Source organism: Barbus barbus, assembly GCF_936440315.1.
Source record: "Barbus barbus genome assembly, chromosome: 19".
Taxonomy (NCBI): domain Eukaryota; kingdom Metazoa; phylum Chordata; class Actinopteri; order Cypriniformes; family Cyprinidae; genus Barbus; species Barbus barbus.
The window spans coordinates 19,921,153-19,945,671 of record NC_136747.1 but is presented as its reverse complement, the minus strand read 5'-3'; the positions used below and the strand labels follow the sequence as shown (position 1 = coordinate 19,945,671).

The following is a 24,519-nucleotide window of genomic DNA, read 5'->3' as shown; positions in this document are numbered from 1 at the left end:
TTTTACGTGTTTCTCCTTTTTAAATTTTCAGTACCTGAACCTGTTGTGATGTTTTGATTTATACTCAAATGAAGGACTAACCTGACAGAGTGTAGCAGGCCAAGGGCTCCTCTAGAACATTCTAGATCCTAAAACCAGGAACCATAATACTGTTTACATAGACCCTGATCTCCCAACTGTTTATATGCTTCTCTTCATATCCAAACGAGATGCATTAAATCTCTTTTATGCAAAAATTAATATCAATGTGTGAAGTTTGTTTTATTTATAGTGTTTTGTAATATTTCATTCACCGGTTTTGTCTGTTGTACAACGTTGGGCTGCACGCTGTGTCTGTGTCTTATCTTCAGTACATTAAAGAACCGAACAAATAGTCCTGTTGATTGTTTTCTTGTTTCTTCTTTCTTGAATGTCTTTCAAATTCTGTCCCAGAATTTCATGACCTCTCTGCCAAATGTATTTTTGTCTCTATGTCAACAAGACCGTTACAACAAGGCAATAAACAGACTGACCATTGTTATTCTTTGTTCCTCTTTTTCATTTAATAATAATTGAAAAAGTGCATGATGCAACCAAACAGAAGCTTTTGGAGAAAATCGCTGCATTCACACCTGATGTGTAGAGAGATACACAACAATAAATGTATTTGCATAATGTCATTTATTCTACATGTAAAAAATTATCGCTGAAGTGCAGTGATGAGTATATTATTATTTGAAAAATCTGAAAAGTTAAATGTCAAAATGATACAGTAACCCAAAATATTTGAAATTTTTACTACAATTTCACAGTAATAAAAGAAAAGTGTATTTTAGTTTTGGAAAAGTAAAACTGAAATTGTCTGGAAAATAAAGGTAGTATATATATATATTTTTTTTTTTTTGTGAAAGCGCCTAGTTTGAGATATTACTATTAAGACGGATTGCTATTATGAAATTAACAAAGATAAAATTTGTGCAAAAACTATTCATAAGCAAGCAAGTAAATGTCTGCACATAGGAACATTAAAACTGAAGCGAGTAATTTCTGTATTAACTAATATGTAACTAGGTAAACATGACTACTGCCTATTTCAGCTGTCAGTAAAAGCACTAACACTGTCACACAGCAACAAAGGATGCAAGGCCATGGATGGCAATGCACAGAACCATAGGGAGGAATCCCTCTCTACAGGTCATTTCTGAGGTCAACGTGTCATTCTCTTTCCTTAGCAAAACATTGCATGACTTAAAAAGTTCCTCCACTCTGTGGAAGTCATTGTCATTTTGGAGGAAATCCTTGCAGAGAGGCATTTCGCTAGTAGTCAGATGAATTACCTAGGTTTACAGAAAACAAAAAGGATTCAGTTAAATTAAACTGAATAAATGATGTAATTTTTCTCAAGCATTCATGCAGAATCTGAACAATCCAACAATACATCCAACAATATCAAACTCACTAAACCCTGTAGACTTTGGAGACCTTCAGAAGTGCAGAACGGCTCTAGCAGGTCCAGTCCAGCGCCCGTCAGCTCTGAATTGAACAATAAAGTCTATGAGTGAATACAGATAGAGTCTCTATGCATAAGAAACCACTGAGTTGAGGTATAGTACTACTAACCCTCAAGAGCGTTCATCAGCATGTGCATGGCGTACATAAGCTCCTTGCTCTGCCTGCTTGCTTTTGTTAAGCATCCATTCTCATGGGATACGGCTGTGTGACATCCATTCGTTTCTTCTGGTGTGGAGCTTGATCCATTTAACTCAGATGCCAAGGAAGGATCACTGTGATTGGCTGTTGATATCTGACATCCATTATAAGTTGACAATGACGTTGATGACATCTTGTCAAGTTGGTCACACTTCAGTAAGTCTAAAAATGCACCAATATTCTGACTCTGTTCTTCAGACAACTCGCTGGTTAAGAAGCAGGGAGCTTCACCGCTGCTTAACACCTCAAGCTAAAAGATAAAAAAGACAATGAGATCAGAGAAAAATAAATATAAGTCTCTTAAAAGGCGGAAAAAGGCATCATCCTAGAGGACAGAAAATAAATAAGGAATCACCCATTTATGCAATTTCACAATATCCTTCTGCAATTTTTGTATGTGATTTAGCAAGCATTATCACTCACTCTATCCACCAAAGCTGACAAGACAGATCGATCTGTCAGAATTTTCCTCAACAGGAGCAGGATGGAAGAACGGCTTTCAGCAGACAAGTCAGCCAATGCACAAAATCCAGCCTGAACATCTGCAAGTGCTGCAAAGAGACCACAGATTTACATCTTGAAATTACTCTCAGTAAAAGGTCTTATTATTAGAATAGCAATATCCTAAGAACTAGGAACTTAAAGGGAAAGAGAAATAAATCCTACTTCTGCTTCTGCACAGCTACTTAAGCAGAACACAAAGGAACTGAAACACACACCTTTTTTTAGAGTAGTAAGTGGGAAACCTTCCTGGATCAGTGGCCCTTGAACATCCATCTCTGAGAAAGTGGGAATGGGATCCTGGGAAATATCATCTGATTCCACCCCACTGGGCCCAACGCACAAATCTAAACTCACACAAAAATCAGACAAGGAAAGCCCAAATACATATACAGCACATTTGTTGTATATGTATTATTAAAAACAACTGCTTTTATAATTAATATAAAATAATAAAAAATACATATAAATGAAAAAATAATAGTGATGAATGTAATATTTGTTGATACATGCTATAAATAATCAAAAGGTACTGTAATGTTGTTCAGCCATATTCAGTAAATGTCACTGACCAAAGTAGCCGTCACTTTCGATGGTCATTTGAACGACACTGTAAGCCATCACAGTGCCCGGTGGGATGTGAAATTCAGTCTTAGCATCATATTGATATTCACCGCTGTCTTTCATGTGCATCTGAAACCATCCCCCAAAAAACAGTTCTGTGAGTGTGTTTTTTTGTTATATTATTTAGATACAATTACTATTTATTAATTTTTTTAATTAGCATTTATTTTTATATTTTCAGTTTTTATTTTAATTTTAGTTTTAGTATTTTTGTTGTGCTATTTTATTTTCATTTAGTGCAGTTTTTATTTCTGTATAGCTTTAATTTATTTGAATTTCGGTTTGAGTCATTTTAGTGCTTCTCAATTATGTTTTAAGTTTCAGTATTCATCCAATAATTATATTTTATTTTAGCTTTATATTAAATTAATGAAAATTGTTTAAATAGTTTAGTTACCAATAACAATGAGTCAGAAAAGCAGATTTATTATTCATATGATATGATAATGACATTTATTAATGAAGTTAAACTCCTGCTCATTAGCTTTCAATCCCTGAACAAACTTCTTACAAACCTCAGTACAACCAATTGAAGCTTGGCAGCCGGCCTTCTCCAGTTCGGTGTAGGAGATTAAGCAGTCGCAGGTGGTTAAAACTCGCTCTTTAAGGAGGGTAAAAGTCTTGTTTTTTGGGAGGGGCTTCTTGAAAAAAGAGCTTGTGAGGTCCAACTTCCTACAGGAGTCACCAAGGTCAAGAGCAGATGAATGAATATCAAACCACATCAGATTATCATCTTATTTGCATCAAAATGTAAATTTTGTCATCGTATACTCATCCGCATTTCATTCCAAACCTGTATGACTTTACAAATATCTGAATGAAAATCCAGTACTGTTTTGGACAGTTTAAACATTTTTCAAAATATCTCCTTTACAGATTTTGAATAACATGAGGGTGAATAACTTAAAATGTAAAAAAATTATAATAATAATAATTTTATCTCTTGTCAAGAGATACAGCAAGGTTCAACTTTAGGACATAAAAATAAATAAATAAATAAAATAAATAAATAAATAATAGTATATATATATATATATTCTCCTTAATTTGATATTAAATATTGATTTCATATTAAACTGTTTTTCTCTGACCTTCCTCTAGTGAGCTTCAGAAGTTTGGGAATATCCACGGCTTCCTTCTTAAGTGTCCCGAGGGATAAACAAAGATTCGATGTGCCCTGTCCATTTGCTTTTAGGCAGACAGCAGAATTTCCCACATCTACAGTTCCAGCTACAGAAATTTTGTACTCTCCCTCAAACTTTACAAATTCTTCCTCCTCACACACTGGTCAAAACATAGAGAGATATTAATTTAAAAAAGGCCAGACGCAAGACAGTGCCATTTAGGCATGCAAGGCCATGGATTGAAAAATCGCCTTTTTCTACTGAGAACATACTGAGATACTCATCCATTATGCACTTTACCTGGTTTAATTGGATCCCCTTCCAGCAGGTCATTGATTTTGAATTCTGTGGGTTTGTATTTAGTTTTCTGCCAGAACCAGACTTTCTGGATTTTCTGCACCACTGCAAGGGGCTGGAGTTTTTTGGAATCATTTAGGCTGGAAGATGCAATCAGAGCACCCTTTGGATCTACCTGTCGGACCAGCTTCTTTGTTGCTTTTTCAAACATCCTCTGCACAAACACATAAACAGAAAGCATTAAACCATAGTGGAAAAAGTAAACACTTTCACTGACTTTTCTCAAGCATAGCTCCTAATGATAAACCTGTATAAAAAGCAGTAAATTGATTTCTGTTAATTAACAAATATACATGAACTTAGATTACATAATCCTTTATTAGTTGTGAAACCACAGAAATATCATTACAAAACACACACACACCAAAATGTGCACACAGTGGTTAGTGAGAAGTTCTTTCCTCATGTCAAAATCATGAAGTAATACCAAAAACAGGAACAAATAACAGAAGATATAACAGATGAATATGAATGGCATGGATTAGGTGAGATTAGCGAAAGGTGAAATAAATCAAATCTCATAATGAATTAAGATGTCACAGACTGCTGAGAAGGGCTGAAAATAGCATTTCTGTCATGACAACTCTCGGAGGTATTGGCATGGTAATGTACATGACAATGATAATGTATTTGGTCTTGGCAGAATAGATCTGCTACGCTGCTGCTGCTGAGTGCTGCTGTGGCAGAGCAAGTACCGAGACTTGCTACTGCCAATACATCCACAACATGCTGCTGTGAGCATGTAAGAAATACTGCTGCTGCAAATATATCGTACATGAAATAACCCTCTATAGCATACATGAATCACCTCGTAGCAAATCTATACTGTCCTACAAAGGCAAAAGACCTTAACTCGCTAGAGTGTGAAACAGAAAAATGACTTTAAAGTTTATGTATCCAGCCAAATTAGTTATATGGAAATTTGGCAATTAGATGTTTTAGTAATGAAAATTGTCTACATTAAAAAATTGTGAGTTCAAACTTGATTTTTACCCCTATTTTGAAGTTACTGTACTCTGCTTTTGCATTGTCTGCAAAAAGTGAGAAGTCACACCAAGGCAAAAGGCAGTAACTACTACATTATCAATATTTGTTTGCTGATCACCATTTACAAAACTCACAGTAACACCTGTATAAAATCTAGTGATCATGGGCATGATCATCTCATATAGGCTACTGCATATAGTAATGTGACTGTATACATTTTTTTTGTTGTTGTTTTGACCATAACAAGCAGACTAAAAGTTAAACATGTGAGTGGATACCCTTTTGCAACCAATTTATTTGCTATGCTCAGTAACGTAAAAGAATGCTAGACATAGCATATTTGCTTTTATATTGACTTGAATGAAATAGCCTAACCTAAAAGAATGACTCGTGGATTTACGTGAATGCCAACAAGCAGGAATAATGCTCAGAATGCGTGGATTAAACATCTCTGATTACGTTCATCGCCATGGATTTATTTGATCGGGTTACAAGAAAAGGTAGGATATGGATTTAATTGCAAACTGTTAGTAGGCTACTGATTTTATGATTGATCATGCTACGGCATTCGAGTCCACACACGTACAACTAGAAGTGACATCCTGGTGAATAATCTGCATTATAAAAAGGAAAAAAAAAATATTTAAAGGTTATTCATGATTACGTATTGCTGCAAGGTATCTAGTCTTTACAGTGCTTTGATATATGGAGCTGTTTGGTAGATCCCGATCCATCTTCGTTTGTCTACACCAAAATTTAAATGCGTCAGACTTTAATGGACAGTAAAAAACAAAAAACAAACAAAAAGGCAGAAACCTTATAACCACAAACCAGCACCGTAACTTTATTTTGACACGCAGTGAAACAAAGGCACAATGCCGTAACTCAATTTGAGCGTTCTAAACAAAGTGAAAGAGCCGCAACTGGTGTTATGCAGTTTTCTGCCTTGGTTCTCAAAGTTATGGTTGAGACCACCTTTTATTTTCTCAGAAAAACAATGAAATTGACTCAAGATAATTATGCACATGATAAAGGATGTCTTCAATGTCCCAAAAATATCAATAACTAATTTTCGACCAAAATCGAAGTTACAGTCTTTTGCATTTGCATGGCAGTATACAGGTGGAGCTGGGGAAAGTGGAGGGTTTCTGAAGCACGCAGTGAAACTGCTACAACAACCACTAGTCATATATTTGTATGTTGAGTAGAGAGCTCATTGGCTACCGATACAGGAGAGAACCAGTCAGCTGTGCCATGTGATAATGATGTCATTAGGTCAGATTGAATTAGACCTATTGGACTGCGCATTCATACCAGAACTCTGTATTTCAACCGCATCTGTGCACTACAGATGTTGGCTTGCAGGTGTTACATATACAAATCATCATGCTCACAGAATAAAACCGCACTAAAGCTTTAATCTACGGCTCTAAGGGGCTTAAACGGGGGGAAAATTAGGGTAATTTTAATTGAGGGGCTTCCAGTCAGTGAAACTGAAAATGGGCCGGTGAAACTATAGTGACAATTGTGTTTATTAAACAGCATTACAGAGTTATGAATAATGATTTTAACAAATTCTAAGCTTCCATTATCCTTTCGAGGGTCCACATTTTCACCTAGAGTGCCATCCACTAATACTGGCACCCTTGGTAAATATGAGTAAAGGCGGCTGTGAAAATAAATCTGCATTATTTATCCTTTTTATCTTTCATTAAAAAAATTCACAAAACTTCAACCTATCACTGAAGTAAAACAATTGAAAGTGGGGGGAAAATCTAATTGTGAAATAAATGCTTTCTCTAGTTCATGTTGGCCACAATTATTGGCACCCAATTATTGCAATGTCCTTTTCCCAGGATAACATCTCTGAGTTTTCTCCTATAATGCCTGAAGAGTTTTGAGAACACCTGATAAGAGATCAGAGACCATTTTCTTCATACAGAATCTCTGCAGATACTTAAGATTCACAGCTCCATATTAATACTTCTTCTCTTCAGATCACCCCACTCATTTTCTGTAGGGTTCAGGTCAGAGGACAGGGACAGCCATGGTAAAAGATTCATTTTGTGCTCAGTGACCAATTTTTGTGTTTATTTTGATGTTTGTTTTGGATTGTTGTCCTGGTGGAAGATCCAAACACGGCCCATTATAAGATTTCTAACAGAGGCAGTCATGTTTTGATTTTTTTATCTGTTGGTATTTGATAGATTCCATGATGCCATGCATCTGAACAAGATGTTCAGGACCTCTGGCAGAAAAATAGGCCCACATTATTAAAGATCCAGCAATATATTTAACCGTGGACATGGGATACTTTTTTATCCCTATTTGTACTACACTCATCTGGTGGGTTTGCGGCCAAAAATCTCTTTTTTCAGTTTCATTTGACCATAGAAGCCAGTGCCACTTAAAGTTTCCTTGAAACCCTTCCGAACAACATGTGATGACGTAGGGGAAGTTGGATGTATATATATATATATACACTTTTTAGGTTTCTGACCCCAAGACTCAACTAATCTCTACAATTCTCCAGCTGTGATCCTTGGAGAGTCTTTGGCCACTCAAACGCTCCTCCTCACCGTGCATTAGGATGATATAGACACTGGTTTATTTGTAAAAATTTGTATTTTTAATGTGAATTGGGTGGAGACCGCAGAGGAAAATGTTGAATACAATCCAAAGCTAAAACTTGATCTCCCACTGAAAAAGATCACCTTTTAGCCCGCTGATCATACCAGGCCTTCATCTTTTTCTGTAAGCCAGCAAGATTAGAACGAGCAATTTCACAGGCTTTACTAAGCCGATACCGAAAATGGCTAACAATCCAATCAATTGGAAGAATCTGTTGCTTCAGCCAGCCACTTCTCCTTCAACAATTTCAAAGGACCACAGACGTTGTACTAAATTGAGGGCCAGTTTTGTCTGTTCATGCAGTTATTTGTGTAATAGTTTTACTTCTTGTGTGATTATTAGTCTGGCAGTTAGTTAATGACCTATAGTTAGGACCCAGACCGCGTTAGAGACCCGGCTGCTGGCGCAGTTTAGAAAAAAGGGTGTAAGCGCTGTTATTATAATAAGCGCGAGATCGTTGGACCTAACGGTGATAATAACGTCATTAACTCCGCGATGCTTGAGAAATCGCATGTGTGCGTGCATCAATAAGTAAGTCACTTTTTTTACACTGTATATCTACATTTCTACCGTTAATTTGTTTAAAGACGGGCTTATCGCGTATGCCGTAACACATGTCTCTGTAAACTAATCACAAGTAAATCCTGTTATGCAATCACTGTATAAATATTTACCGTGTTTTATTGACATACAAATGCCGACTGTTATTCATTTGCACTGATGTTCTTTAATGTAAACTTTATTATTGTTGTTTCTAATTTAGAACCACACTCAAGTAAACTGTTCAAATTCTGAAAGAGTGGTCTGTGAGTGGTGTGTGCTTCTAACTCCTCCAACTGACATAACTAAATTGTTCTGACCAGACAATTTTGGTGGTTGCCACCGGGTATTACTTAGCACCTAAGAGCTCATTTCTTTACAGACGTTATGTCCAAAGACTAACTGAGCAGGACTAAACCTAAGCGAATACTGCACAGCCTCCCTGTCTGCAAAAAGCATGAGATGTACTCCTTCGTCCCAGTCCTTCTGAAACTCAAGAGAGTAGGTTTTTAACATTGCTTTCGAGGTTTGATGAAACCTCTCAAGAGCCCCTTAGGACTCAGGATGGTATGCACTAGATTGGCAATGCGAAATTCCTAACTGATCCAGCACCTGTTATAAATTCCTAGACATAATATTGGTTCCTTGATCGGACTGAACCGTTTTAGGAAGCCCAAACATTGAAAAAAAAAAAATTCAGCAAGGCTTGCACTACCAGAGGAGCCGTTAACTTCCTTAAAGGAATGACCTCTGGAAAGCAATTAGAAGAGCACATAACCGTCAATAAATATTGGTTACCATGTTTGGTTTTGGATAAAGGACCAACACAATCTACTAAAACTCTAGCAAAGGGCTCCTCAAAAGCTGGATGCAAGGATGCAAAGGAGCAACTGGTATAGTCTGGTTTGGTTTACTAGCTAACTGGCAAACATGACAGGTCTTACAACTACATCTTTTTTTTTTTTTTTTTTTTTAGACCAGGCCAATAGAAATTCTGCAATATATGATTATATGTCTTATTCACACCAAGATGTCCTGCCATGCTACAGTCATGTGCTAACTTGAGAATCTCTTTACGAAAATGCTGAGGTACCACAATTTGAAAGACAATGCTCCACTCATCTCGTTTAGATAATGATTGTGGGCGCCATTTGCGCATTAAGACACCACCCTTCTGAAAATAACCAAATGACAACTCATTTACCTCTTGTTCAGTGCTGACTTCTTCAAACAGAGAAGATAGAGAAGAATCTTTACTTTGCTCTAAAATGAGTTGATCTCTGGTAATTAAGGATTCTTTAGGAGGATTCTCCTGAGATGTTTCTAGCTTTTCCTTGCCTGTTAATATTTGAGACTTAACAGGCACATCTTCATCTCCATCCTTCCAATCAGACTCCCTCAAAAAGGTATCAGCCAGATTAAAATAAAAACACACCTTTTTCATCTGTGAATTTAAAAGACTGTTTAGACATAGCACGAGTCACAGCACATACTGGAAAAACATCAGGAAAGATTGAGACAGATCAGAGCTCCCACTTATCCCAGGCACTTGTTAGGTTGTAAGATTAGGTGTAACTCTGACACCAGCCAAATCATTGCCTAAAATGAAGGAAACCCCTTCAATTGGCAAATAGGGTCGCACACCTACCACTACCTGACCAGACACTAAAGGTGATTTTATCTCAACGCTATGTAGAGGAACAACGGCACAACCCATTTCACCAGGAATGACCAGGGTGTCATTTAAATATTACCATAAAAACTGCTGCTAAAGAGCGAATGCATAAGGGATAATGCACGGCTAGCTGTACATCAAACGATTTTAATACACAACGTGAAGGCAAGAACCACCTGATGCGAAGCTACGGCTTGTTAGCTCAGCATTCTGAGATCAGAAAGAGATGAAATAGTGAAATCACATTTATTTGAATTAATTATAACATTTAGCTACTTGAATTAATTATTCGACTGAGAGAGAGAAAGAGGTGACAGTTGCCTGTGTGAATTAGCCTACCTGTGTCTGTGCGACTCTCCAGTATGCCATTTAATCTATTTTACCTTCCACCCCCTCCCCTCTTTTACCCCATGCAACACTGAACTCTGATACTACGACCCCCCCCCCCCCCCCCCCAGCTCCCCACATCCCCAGGACCTGGTTTGCACTTTATCTATTCTGCCATGTGTCTTATGCCACTTTATCTATCTCCTTTTTTATTTTTCTAAAATGTCCTCAGAAGAAGAAAAGTGCCAGTAAGTGCCAACGTGTCTTTGGTGCTGCAGTCGGTGCTCTGTGATCGTCCCTCTTTCTCCGGTGTGGGTGCTCCGTGCGTCGTGCTCGTGCTCCAATCCCCGGGCTGGTCGGTTACGCACTGGTGTCTGCTTGGCACAAGAAAGGCAAACGTTAGTTGGCTTTGTTTTGGAGTCATAGCTCACCATCTCCTTCGGCAAGGCGGCTTTTGTAGCCCTTGCTGGAGTGGCGTCAGCTGTGCCCGACCAGCCCGCGGTGATTGGGAACAGGTGTTTCGCCTCTGTTGCCAGCTGATAGGCGCTCGGGACGCATGTCACCCCCCCTAAGAGTCGTCCTGGCCCTGCGGAATAGGGGGGAGATGGGGAGTGAGGGAGGGGTACAAACTGACAGACCTGCGAAAGCTGCCCATAGCCGCGAGAGTCCGTCAGCGTTGGCGTTGGCTGCCCCGGCCCGATGACGCACGTCGACGTGGAAGTCCTGGAGCGCCAGGAACCAACGCGTCACCCGGGCGTTGGTGTCCTTCGCTTGTGCCATCCACTGCAGGGGAGCATGATCGGTGATCAATGTGAACTTTCGGCCGAGGAGGTAATACCTTAGCTCCAGGACTGCCCACTTGACGGCCAACGCTTCCTTCTCCACCACGGAGATGTTACAGTGTACACTCATATTACTTCTATTGTTTTATAAAAAGCTTGAAAACATCATTGCGCCGTAAGAAATGTAAATACAATGAATTGTCCATCATATTCAAAATGTTTTACTGGATTTCAAACATTTTAGTCAGGATTTATGGTTTAGGAAAAACCTAACTATGACTTTGTAGTCATATAGCCATCCTGAACATCATGTATGATTATATAGTATAGAAGATATGATTCTGCAGTCATAGAGCCACGCATTCTTTGTACTATAAAAGGATGTATTTTGTACTATAAAAAAAAAATTATATTTTATATCTGAGAACTAATTGTTATCGTTTAGCATGCTATTAAAATATATTTAAAAAAAAAAATTGAAAAATAAATAACTATGTACAGTTGTGCTATAGATGATAGAATGGAATAGAATAGAAGATGCATGGAATGTACTAGGATGGAGGTGGTAGCAAATAAATATAAGGTTATTGCACATTGTTATTGCATAATGGGGGGGGGGGGGGGGGGGGCATTTAACTATTCATAAGGTGGATTGCCTGGGAGAAGAAACTGTTCTTGTGCCTGGCTGTCCAGGTATGTGGGGCTCTGTAGCGCCGGCCAGATGGCAAAAGTTCAAAAAGGGGATGACTTGGATGTGAGGGATCCAGAGTGATTTTCTGAGACCTTTTTCTCACTCTGGATGTATACAGTTCTTGGAGGGTGGGCAGGGTGGCACTGATAATCCGTTCAGCAGACCGAACCATTCTCTGTAGTCTTCTGATGCCTGATTTTGTAGCTGAGCCAAACCAGACAGTTCTTGAAGTGCACAGAACAGACTCCATGACAGCGGAGTAGAACTGTTTCAGCAGCTCCTGTGGCAGGTTACACTTCCTCAGCTGGCGAAGGATTTCTGTGACAGAGAGCAGCAGAGTTTGAAAAATCCTTATTTATCCGGGAAAGCAGAAGGAGTTCGTCCGTTTTGTTGAGTAGAGAGCGGAGGTTTGCCAGATGGATGCTAGGCAACGGCATTCGAAATACGGGGTGTCTGAGCTTCACGAGCACACCGGCTCGCTTCCCCCGTCTGCACGTCCTGCGTTTGATCAGGGCCACCACTCCGCCGACTACAATGTCCAGCAAAACATCCGAATAATCAAAAACTGGTAAGAGATTTTGTGGTGTGTTCTACCGAATGTTCAGCAGTTCTTCCATAGTAAAACTGATCGTGTTTGAGAAACAAAAAACAGGAAAAACTAACAAAAACACTAAAACAACTGGAAAGCGAAGCACCATGGCAGCCATGTGCAGCGCCATCTTGTTTACTAAGAATTGGATGGGAGGACGAGAAGCTGGAAAAGATAAGACAGCATGCCCTCCATGCCGAAAGACTGTTGGAAGAAAAGGAGAAAGAGCTTCCGCTGACAGCTCTGACAATGTACAAAGGCCCACCGAGACAAGGTAAAAAGGCAGAAATAAGAACAGAACGCACACACACTTCTAATCCAGCTAACTGCAATGAAGTTAAATCTGCTTGGTCTGATACATGATCACATTGCAAGACTAGAAAATGACAAATCTTCTCTTGACAAGAAAATAGGTACATAGTCATTTGAATGAGCATATGAACAAACACCACACATTGTGGGTAAAAGGAATTGAAATGATTTTCCTAGCTGATAACGGGGCTAGCAATTCTGTAATCAGAATGGATGAAATGGATCCACTTCCAAAATTAAGAGGAAATTTTGTTTGGTCAACTTCTGCATCTCGCCATATTGTCAGAGAATTTCACTGTACCATTGAGATGTGAGGATGAGAATGGCATGAGCTTTAAGTATTGTTTCCTACTGTCAGAAAACTGCCCTCAAAATTTGTTAGGAAGAGATTTAATGTGTAAACTGGGTATTTCTCTGTTTTCCAGCCCAAATGGAATCCAAGTGGTTCGATGCCAAATTCAAACTTTAGCCACAATCCAACAACCGCAGTTGTACATTTACCAGTTGAAACTGAAAGATGATGAATTATGTGAAGAAGAAAAAAAGTAAATTCTGCAAAAGACAGAGTTTCAACTAATTCTGAAATTATGCAACTCTGATTTACATTGCTCAGGACATCTATTATTTGGAAGAGACTAAATGTTTGAACAGAAATGGTTTCAGTGTATAGACACGATAGACTTGAAATGGTTAATCTGGACAGAAAACAAATGTGCTGTTACTGTTGATTTGAGAGGTGAACAGCAAAAGTTTTTTGATGTTGGATCTTTCCCACATGTCTCATTGTCCAAAAAGAGCAATGACCATTGGGAAGACATTGGGTTATTTGTAAAAATGTGTATTTTTCATGTGAATTGGGTGGAGACAGCAGAGGAAAATGCTGAATACAATCCAAAGCTGTCTGCATACCGAATGTGTTTGCACAAGCCTGCTGTTAAAGCTGTATGCAAAAAAGCCTGTCACAAATTAAACGTGTCATTTTTGGGCATGTGTTTGCACAGTCGAGCATTCATTCCAAAATATGCTATTGAAGAATCGCAACCCGAAGGCTCAAGGGAAGGGCTTGCAACCACATGACAAACTGGCATGGACCCCAGAAGCAGAGAAAGCATTTGAGAATTTAAAAATACTGTTACAAGCATCACCAACCCTGGGACTCCCAGACACAGCGAGAAATTTTGTACAAACTTTTGATGAGAAAAATGGGTTCATGACTTCTGTTCTGTTACAGGATCATGGGGGGGAAGCTGAGACCTCTGGCCTATTTTTCTAGTAAGCTCGATCTGGTAGCGGCAGGCTTGCCATAATGCCTGAGAGCTGTTGCATCTGCAGAAAAAGTTATTTTAGCTTCAAGGGAAATTGATTTAACTCTACGCAGTCTCAATGATCCTGTTTGAACAGAAAACATTCCATTTGTCAACTGCTAGATGGTTCAGGTACCAGTGTTGGAACAGAGTTCACCTCGTCGAGTCTGAGTTTGTGGGAGATGTTTATTAATGCCTTTTTGTTGTCACTTTTTTATTATTATTATTATTATTATTATTATTATTATTATTATTACACATGACATGGATTCGTCTGTACTATGAAAAATTTCTGTGTCCAAAATAGTCCAAGTTCATCCACAATTGCAGTCAGAGTTCAAGTAACCAACTCTGTCAGGTACAATGCAATTTTTTTGGAAATGCCAAACATTACAATAAAAAGATGCACAGTGCTAAACCCGGAACAGGTCTGGACACCAAGACCTGATTTAAAAGAAACCCACTTAGAAAATGCTGACTTAATTCTATTTGTCTGGTTCAGCATCCAGAGATCCAAAAACTGGCAAAAACAAAGTAGGTTATATGCTGTAACCATATAACGGTAAAAAAACTGTGAAAATGCTACGGTAAAAACCTGTTACATGGTTAACGGAAAGTTCCTGTAAAATTTACAGGGAAAAACCGTAAACTGACGTTCCCAGAATTCCCTGCGTTCCATTTCAAATTCTGTTTGAATTTGACGTTTTTTCTTTGAAATAACTGTTTCTTCTTAGTTTTTTCTTATCAGTTATGTTTATTAGGGTTGTATGTTACATCTAATGTTGTTAAATTAATGTTTAAAGCATATTTCAGTTTAATGAGTCTCACCATGATGGTGTTTAGTGCTTGTGTGAATGACACTGTGCACCTTCTGCATATTCTATTCTTTTAAAGTTGCTTGTGATGGGCTTTGGCTCATCATGTGAATTTCTCATCATCACTTGCATTTGGTGGTAATCAGTGTATTTCAAAGGAACAAAGCAGATTTCAGTACTTTAATAGGTTGGTATATTAAGATTATATCAGTTGAAGAAATTACGGTATTTAACTGTAAATTTAAGTTAAAACCGTAAAACCTAAAATGCTGCTACCGTATTTTTTACGGTAGAATTCTGGCAACCACAGCTGCCAGTTTTTTACCGTAAATTTTACTGATTTTTTTTTACAGTGTATGACACAGTAGCATCTGGAACGCTCCCCGCGCATTGCTCTGCGCAAGTGGCTGAATTGGTAGCATTGACAGAGGCTTGGAAAATTACTGAAGGACAAACAGTTACCAGTCTACCAGTAGTAAACAGTCTACACAGATTCTCATTATGCTTTTGCCGTTTGCCATGATTTTGGGGCATTGTGGAAACAGAAAATTTCTAAAGTCTGATGGTAAGCCTGTTCTAAACCATGATAAAATAGCAGCATTGTTAGAAGCAATTTTGCTACCAAAGTCAATTGCTATCTGCAAGTGTGTTGCACATTCCGAAAGTGATGATTTTGTATCTCTAGGTGACAGACATAGCGAAGGATGCAGCTATGAGAACGGAACCTTCTCTAACATGTGTAGCAGTTACTTACATAGCCCCTTACATACAGTAATACCAGTACATTTCCGTAAAATTTCCAGAACGTCTTTACCGGTAAATTAAAAAATGCGCTGTTCACACAGGCAACGACATTCCGTCTTTTTTCCGGAAAACCACCATTCGCACATTCATTCCAAAATACTGGTAAAATCTGTGACATCATTAACCTCCAAATGGCTGCGCTTGTATAAACATGGAGGGGTATATGCAGTCAGTCTTTCTGTTGATGGTTTCATTTTTGTTTCAAACTTTTGCATTCATGCAGCTCCTGTTGTTGCAGAGACATCGTAATAGACAACTACAAACCAGTGCTTAATTTGTATATTTTGAGGTCCCGGAACAAAGCGGGGTGACAGATCCGGCATGTGGTTAGAGGAGGGGAGAGGTAACGGAGCATTCAGCTGATCACATTGGCGGGCCAGTTTAAGTGATTAACAGAGTGCAGTTGCTTTTATTACGGTTCGTACATGAAAAACCTGAAAAAGCCATTATATTTTGAAACTGCAATTTCCAGGCCTGGGGAAAAAATTACAAAAAAATAATGGAATTTTATTTCACAAATCTCTGTAACAGAGTAATAATTAATCATGTCCAGAATTTTGTGGGTGATTGTATGTATATAACATAGTTTTACTTATCGCTGCAGCTTTTAAGTTTATAATGAGGGACAGTTGACAAAATTGTCACTTGCTTAATTGTTGCATTGTCACAAAAATGTATAATTTGCACGTCTTTTTAAGGCAATCGGTACTCGCATACTCCAGAGGCTGTTTCAAGGCTGAGCGCTCACAGTCACATCCAAAGCCGCCTATAGTTATTTTTCATAGTTGTTGAGCTTAAGTGGCCAAATACACACAAACTTACGCAAAAATGGCCGTCCTGGCGAGTATCCAGGTTTTATTTTAAGTAAATGTGAACCGTTAAGAAAGAAAAAGGCCACAGAGGTCTGTGCGACAGACATGGGCGGATTATATATGGGAAAGTGTGGAGTGAATACGTTATCTGCGACAGAATGTTATGATTGGCCCAGAGTAGACGTCTTACGTCAGCGCGTTCTGAACTCGTACGTGCTCATACCGGTAATTTTTCTTCTGCTTCACACACAGCATAATTCTGGCAATTTACTGGTAATGTTACAACTTCTCATACAGGACTTTTTTAAAAATACCGGTAAATTCGTTCGGCAATTTACCGGTATTTTTAAAAAAGTCCTGTTCACATGATCTCTTTACGGCCATTCACCGGTAATTTTCCGGAAAAGTCTGTATGTGTGAAAGGGCTTAATGACTCAATCACACTCCCTTCTGAATCTCTTACAGCTATGCAAGCTTTTGCAACACCAGAGGAGAAGAAACAATGGATGAAGGCCGAGTGCAAGCTGGAAAACAACCTTTGGTTGAGTACTGAAGACAAACCATGTCTGCCAAAACACTTTTTCCCTCACTACGCAAAACTTGTACATGGACTAGATTCATGTGAGTAAAGGGGAAATGTTTGATTTGTTGAATTACTATTGGTTCACAAAGGGATTCACTTCCTGCAAGTGGCACATCCACCTTCAAGTCAGCCATTCGATCATATAATGTTCGAGTGACAATGACACACCTTTTGCAAATGCAGTCATCACTCAGGTGGGACATTAAAGAACAAATTAATGAAGCGTTGCGAGCAGAAAGGTTTGTCTTGGGTTGGTCTCACTCACCATTGTGTTAATGTACATGAGAATGAGAAAAAGAACAAAGTCTAACTTGAGTCCGTTTGAAATTTTATTTAGCAGACCAACTTCCATTGGATCAGGACCTGAACCACAACCTCTGCCCTCTACAGCTTTGTGTAAAGATGACATACTAAACTATTGTCGAAATTTGTCTCTTGTTCTCTCTTAGATATCTCAGCAGGTCAAGGACGCTCTGCCCAAGCCAGCGGAAGGAGTCTTGCATGATATCAGGCCTGGCAATTTCGTTGCAACCGAGGACTTGAAGAGAAAACATTGAAGATCTAAGAGGTGGAACGGCCCATTCCAGGTCCTACTGATAACACACACACTGCGGTGAAAGGGGCGGAGAGAGCTACATGGGTACACGCAATCCACTGCAGGAAGGTTCCAGTGCCACCAGAGGGCAACAGATCAGTAACGTGATTGACCGCAGCCCCGTGCCAAGGGGGACATCTGACTGACTAAAGTCTGGGGTCAGTGCAGGCCAACGAATGACAACAAGGAACAACAAGGGGCGGATCTACCAGGGTGGCAAAGGGGGGCAACTGCCACCCTAAGAAAAAGGTGTGCCACCCCAGAATTATCACAGAATAAAATATAAATGTAAGCAGTGCTTCATGTGCTACTTTTCAGCCCCGCGGCTGAAAAGTAGCACATGAAGCACTGCTTACATTTATAATGACAACGTAGCGGAAAATAATGACAAAAAAACAAGCCTTTCACAAAACTGTGCATGATGGTTGTATATGCACGCAGTGCACCCAGTGTCGGCTTCATTAACAAATGACTCTTATGAACCGATTCTTTTTGAGTCAAAAACAAAAAGCGCAGCCCATTCACTAACAAATTGTTTTTACATTTGTTTGTGAATCATATACTGCTTCTCGGTTTATTCAAGTCCTCTGAGAAATCTAATCCCGTCCGGAAATGTCTGAGTTTCATCCCGTAACTGTTTGATGATCCGATTCTCCGACAGCTTGCTCCACTTTCATCATGGATATAGGCCTTTCTGCCATACCGTACGAAACAATAACATGAAATCAATAAGAAGATGCCGATCACAAAAACTAATAGTAGAGTTAGGCAAGAATCTTGTATTGCAGTTTTCTCGATTGTTAACATAATATAACTGATTTATGTTTGCCCATTTTCCCAAACCATTAATTCAGTTCTCAAAACGAAGACAGATTTCTCAAAAAGTTTAACAATGAGTAAGTTAAACATTAGGTAGCAAAACTGATGACACCAGTCAGAATCTCGGCATTCTAACAACGGAGAGCGCTGAACGAATAATATTCATGGTTTTATAATTACAGTATAATTACAGTACATTAGATGGAAATTTCACTATATGTACGGTAAACTGTAGCACATGTTGTACACCTTCAAACGTGTGACTGTCAAATTTTATTTGTAACCATTTTTTGTGTACTGCATGTTTGAGTACTGAGAAATGACTGCCTAGAGATGGTCTTGTGTCAGGAGACCAGGAAACTGCTATAGTACATACTGTAATGAAATTTGACCAAATGTGCAGAAGATGCTGAATTTACTTTTATTTTTTTTACTGTACTGTATTGTGGGGCATACCAAGTTCATATACAATTCTTTTTTAATCTACCGCAAAATTACTTTACAGTAGTAAAATAAATTCTGTTTCCAAAAGTTAATTGCTGAATTATTATTATTATCTGTAATTTAATTTATGTTGTATACTGTAATAGACATTGACCTGCAAAAGTAATTCCTGAATCCTAATAAGAGTTTTTTGTTAAGTGTTATTGATCTCATGAGTGTTCACTGGGCAGTGAAGTCATTGGTGTATGAATTGTGTGCAAGTGTGACAAAGTGACTTGTCCCTGTCGGTAAGCGCAACACATACACACTGCATCTTACCTCACTCCTCCGCTGTAATTCCCTGCTGAGGCGATGTGGGTGCACACGTACGCCATTAGCATACTGGTTTCCCATACACGCAAACATATCCACTCCCATCTCCATCCCCGACAGTGATCCACGCTGCAGTGGATTCTTTTGGTTTTGTTTTGTGTTGTAAATACTTACCTGTGTTCAGTGTTTGTTTGCATCTGTGTAACTAGTCGGTCTTTCGCGTTGCCCTCCTTCCATTGCCCGGCCAACCTGAGGGTATATATAATGGCTGCATCCGAAAACTGAAAAATGCTGACTTTGGAGGCAGCATTGCAAGGTAGGAAGGCACCAAGGCACGTCCGAATCCAAAGTTAGCTTCACTTCCTGTCTCATGAGATACCTTCATCTGATCGATTTTTGAAGGCAGCATAGATGTATCCTTCGCTGCCTTCGATATCCCACAATCCTGTGCGTTCCATTCCTTGACGGTTGAGCTAAAAATTAAAGATGGGGTCTGAAAGTTGCGTTTGGTGGTTAGTTTGTGTGTAAATGTATATTTCTGATTAACTTTTTTTTGCACCTTTGATGTTATTTCTAGCAAGAAATTTGTATTAAAGTAATTAAATATTTGTTTAGTTATCACCAAAACTAGTTTGTTGTAGATCATTTAAACCGGTAAGCTGCCTCAGAAGCCTGTCCGAAATCAGTTTCGTGAGGAGCCTTTGTGCAAAAACGCTGCCTGCAAACTCATTGCCTCATAAGGCAGCAAGTCAGCTGAATAAGTTTTCGGATGCAGCCAGTGCCAGAGTATATTCATGTGTTATTGTAAATATGTACATTCTTACCCTTTTATACTTACATTGCTATTTGGTCCACCTGGTTTAATCAGAGGGGGTGGGGCTTGGGCTATAAAAGAGAGCCCTAAACCAGTGTCAGTTGTCAGTTTATCTGGTGAGCGAGCGTGTAACTGTGGAACCATAAAGTTTGCATGTGTGTATGTATCTGTTTGTTTTGTTCTTTTGTACAGTGTTTTCTTTGTTGCTTTGTATAGCCCAGGGCTCCTCAAATCTTACCCTGGAGGTCCAATCTGCTGCAGAGTTTAGCTCCAACCCTGATCAAACTCACCTACCTGCGATTTTCTAATGATCTTGAAGACTCTGATTAGCACCAGGTGTGTTTGATTAGGGTTAGAGCTAAACTCTGCAGGAATGGTCCAGATTTGAGGATCCCTGGTATAGCCTATAGCTTTGGTCGTTTTTTCTACTGGGACTGTTTCACCTCTTGAGCACTGTAAATAAATCACTTTTTCACTTAACATCTCTGTGAGTATTGCCATTATTTTTGGGGGGATTTTTGTCAACTTTTGTGTTGGGTGAAACCTTTCGCCTGACGACGGCCCTGCGGAAACCTGTTGTCTTACAATAAGCATTTAAGAATACCTTTTAATAACTAGATTTAAAAAGTTTGAAAGACATTTATGCTGGCTTGTCTAAGAAACATACATAGTTTGGTCCGTTAGATGTTCTAGATCAGTGTTCCTCAAATCTTTCCCTGGAGGGCCAATCTGCTGCAGAGTTTAGCTCCAACCCCGACTCTGATTAGCATGCTCAGGTGTGTTTGATTAGGGTTAGAGCTAATCATCCTGCACTGTTCCTCAACCAGCTGCTTGACTCAAAATGTTTCTCTTTGCACATGTACAGTATTTGTGAAGCATTCGTAATTTGTATTTTTTTCTTATATATATAGTATACTTGTAGTTAAAATCTGTCAGTAGGTTAGTTGTGTATAGGTTTATAGTGTTTTTTACTTCATTGTTGTATGTCTGTATTTATGTAGCAGCGGTCCTGCGAGGCACGACATTTCGTTCCACTGCATGTCCCCACGTGTAGCGGAATGACAATAAAGCTCGACTTGACTTGACTTGTAAACTGGCCTGTCAATCATCTTGTCACTGTTAACATACTCCACATTTCATTTCATACCGTATTGGAGAGAAAAAAGTAGCTCGTTGATCTGCCAGTCGCGGGTCTTTCACGGCAAGAACTATTTTCTGCATAATGATGCATTTAAAAGTTAACGACCAAATGGATGTTTATAAAAGTTCACATTGCTGTTGCAGATGAAAAATAACACGGATAACAATAAATACATATTTTTTTACCAGGTTAAATGTTGAATATTAGTAACTCAAACTGCTTTTTGTGAACCTGCAGTGATCACAAGATGCTAGGGAAAGTTTTTTATTGTTTACAGAAAGGTGCGCTCTCATCTTTTTTTTCTGTTAATTATCATGTTGTGTGTCTGTTTTCTTCAAAGCACCAACTTAGAATGCCTAATGTTGGTTTGATTTTGTGTTACATGAGAAAATTAATACGTTTGCCTTCCTGATGTTGTAGATTAATGCGGGAGCGGTTCGGGTCGCGACTCTCGGTTCTGGTCTGGTAGGCTACAGAAATAAATTAAGTGCTGCTGTGGGATAAGGAGTCGGGTGTTCTGTTAAGTACTGCTGGTGTAGCCTACGTTTACCAAACAGGACCGTGCAGGACTCTGCTTTGCGTCTCTCCCTCAGAGAGGTATTCCCTAAACCGCCACACAGCTCATATATTTTTTCAGCCAAGGGGTGAGAACGTAATGATTACGAAAACTATTATTTATTTTTGTTAATTATTATTTTATTTCCGTTAGTTTTTCAATAACTGTTGTTAGTTTCGTTTCGTTTCAGTTTTTCAAATATTTTGACATTGGTATTTTATTTCAGTTTACGAAATAGTTTTTTCATCAATCGTTTTCGTCTTAGTTTTAGTTTTCGTTTACGAAAATAACCTTGATCTCAATAGACCGCAGTTCACTGTTGTTTTTCTACTGAAGCTCACTTGGCACCTGTACCTTTTTCGAGCTAGTTTGACTCCCGAGCTGAGGGCAAGCTGAAGTGCACGTCTGAAAAGTCTCCAGTTTGTTGTGGTCATAATAGGCCTACTGCCGTTCCGCATAGTAAGTTTAGGAAAAATAAATTTTTGAACACATTAGGAAAGCTAAGACCCGTTAAATAAAAATGTATCATAACATTTTTTGTTAACAACTAAGCTTTTGGTTATTTATAACGTTTTATTAAAGAAGATTTTCACAGAATGATTTCCCTATGTGCGGCGCCCCTGCACTGCATATTGCATAGCTACCCCGCCACTGTCTACCTCCATAAAGTATATTCTTGCCCTGAAAAAGGTTGAAGACACCTTCTCAAAATCCTTCATTTCTATTTTCACATCATTTATTTACAAAGATGGAGAACATGGGCAATGGGCAAAATAGATGTTGTTCTTCAAACAGAGTTTATGTTCATAAAACTTTAGTCACAACAGAGCAGCATTAATTTCCAGATCTTTGCCACTGGCTTTACATTACATGAACATGGGCACTGTTAAATACTATTACATTACATAAAGTCATTCAGTCAAGCATTAAATCTTGTGATCAAGCGTAAGATTAGACAGAATAAATATTTGTAATTTGTTTTATAAATACACACCTGCCGCTGTTAAGAGTTTGTTGGTGATGCGCTGTAGATCCACAGCCAAAAGAGAGCGGAAACGGCGATAGATTATTATTTTTTTAAGAGACAAGTCAACACAGTACTGTTCTCTTCTCAGAAAGTGCAAAACTTCAGCAAGTGCACGCACATTTAAACGTCTCCTCGGCTCCAGTAGGGAAAGTCCCCTCACAAGTAATAGCATCGCGTTTACTGGACTGTCTGTGAGGAGGAGGCGGTGCTGAACTTCAGATTTAATATTTTGCTGGCTCAAGTTTGGGTTCAGTAATCGGAATCATGATGTAAACCCTTCATTTAGGCAAGGGGAGGGGCGACCGTGGTGGCCCCGTAGTGTCTGCCTTACGTCTCATTAGGGAAAGGGCAAACACCTGTGTTGTATTTGTAATGGAACCTATAAAGGTATGAGATCTGTTGCTGTTGGACAGGGGGATTTTGTATGTGCGTGCTGCTGAGCTTCTTGCCGAGGCTGCCGGGGCGTGCGTGTGCGTGTGCGTGTGCGTGTGCGTGTGCGTGTGCGTGTGCGTGTGCGTGTGCGTGTGCGTGTGCGTGTGCGTGTGCGTGTGCGTGTGCGTGTGCGTGTGCGTGTGCGAGCGAGTGAGTGGGATAGTTGAAGTCTTGGGTTCCCTAACTAAAATTCGGCGGCCGCCGCTCGACTTCCCGAACGCTGTACCCCACGTCCGGTAGCGGGTAACAGGGCCAGCAGCCCATTATCTGTCTTTACGGTTTATTTCATTGGGTGTATACATGAAGTGTTTTATTTGCCGGGGCATCCTGGTTTAACGTCATTGATTAATTGTTACCGGTCCCCCGGCATTTGTGTGTGTGTGGTATTAAGGGCAGGTTATCCTCTTTTGTGTCGCTTTTCATATTGTTTTATATTGACGACGGCTAAGTGGTTAGCCAGAGTGGTTTTGGCCCATATGGAGTGATTTTGTTTGGTGTGTATTTAAGTATGTGATTTAACATGATGCACTTATGGATTTGTGTACCTTTTGGGGTTTGCTGTGTAATGAAGTTGTGTATAAGTGGTGGGCACATTAATTAATTTAAAGGTGTTGAACCCCTCTCCTGAATACTTTCTGCTCGTCGACTGTTTATTTATTATAGGTAATCTGTGATTTGTCAAATACATTATTAATTGAAGCAGAGACCTATGTGATGACCCTCTTAACCTGCTGCTTTGCTCTTTTGAAGTTTTAAGATTGTAGTATTATTGAATAAGAATAAAAATGCCATTTATTAATGTTGTGTTTTCAAGCCTCCTGCTATTGATGCCCAAATAAATTATCTGGTCCAGTCAGGAACCTTGTGGTCTCTTTATCCACTCCTTTGGTAGTATTTTTGGAGTGTTACGATATGAACGCAACTATAAATAATCGGTGGGATATGGAGTCAAAACACTGCCGCATATATTTGCAAGAGAATTGAAGCTTTGCACACGAAAATGAAAGCGTTGAGAAAAAATAATGTAGTTTTTGTAAACAAAAATAAAGAACTGCAAAATATAAATGAAACAGAGCAAAAGCATTGGTTATGCAATACATATTTTCCATGGCCATATCTACTAATTTATTTAGTCTCCCTCACAGAAGCTGCTTCCATCAACGAACAAGTTCTTTGAATCTTTGAAGGGTTCTTTGTGGATGTGATGTATTTTTTTCAGAAATTACCACCTC

At 39.1% G+C, this 24,519-nt stretch overlaps 1 protein-coding gene across 1 annotated transcript; it reads right to left on the bottom strand.

Annotated features, from left to right (window-relative positions):
* Positions 1-883: 883 nt before the first annotated feature.
* On the bottom strand, positions 884-23,048 carry LOC306885235 (gasdermin-E-like). The gene is made up of 10 exons (XM_079441636.1): positions 22,823-23,048; positions 4,239-4,449; positions 3,906-4,098; positions 3,330-3,486; positions 2,763-2,883; positions 2,409-2,537; positions 2,113-2,240; positions 1,600-1,939; positions 1,439-1,512; positions 884-1,316 (listed from the first exon to the last, which is right to left on the bottom strand). The coding sequence occupies exons 2-10, from the start codon at positions 4,444-4,446 to the stop codon at positions 1,101-1,103; spliced, it is 1,566 nt and encodes a 521-aa protein (XP_079297762.1). The 5' UTR covers positions 4,447-4,449; positions 22,823-23,048; the 3' UTR covers positions 884-1,100.
* Positions 23,049-24,519: the final 1,471 nt, after the last annotated feature.

Coding starts and splice junctions, on each gene's coding strand:
- LOC306885235 (XM_079441636.1), bottom strand. CDS start 4,446: ATGTTTGAAAAAGCAACAAAGAAGCTGGTCCGACAGGTAGATCCAAAG. Junction 3,487..3,905: donor CTGAAGCTCACTAGAGGAAG/GTCAGAGAAAAA, acceptor TGACTCCTGTAG/GAAGTTGGACCTCACAAGCT. Junction 2,538..2,762: donor CGAAAGTGACGGCTACTTTG/GTCAGTGACATT, acceptor GTGTGAGTTTAG/ATTTGTGCGTTGGGCCCAGT.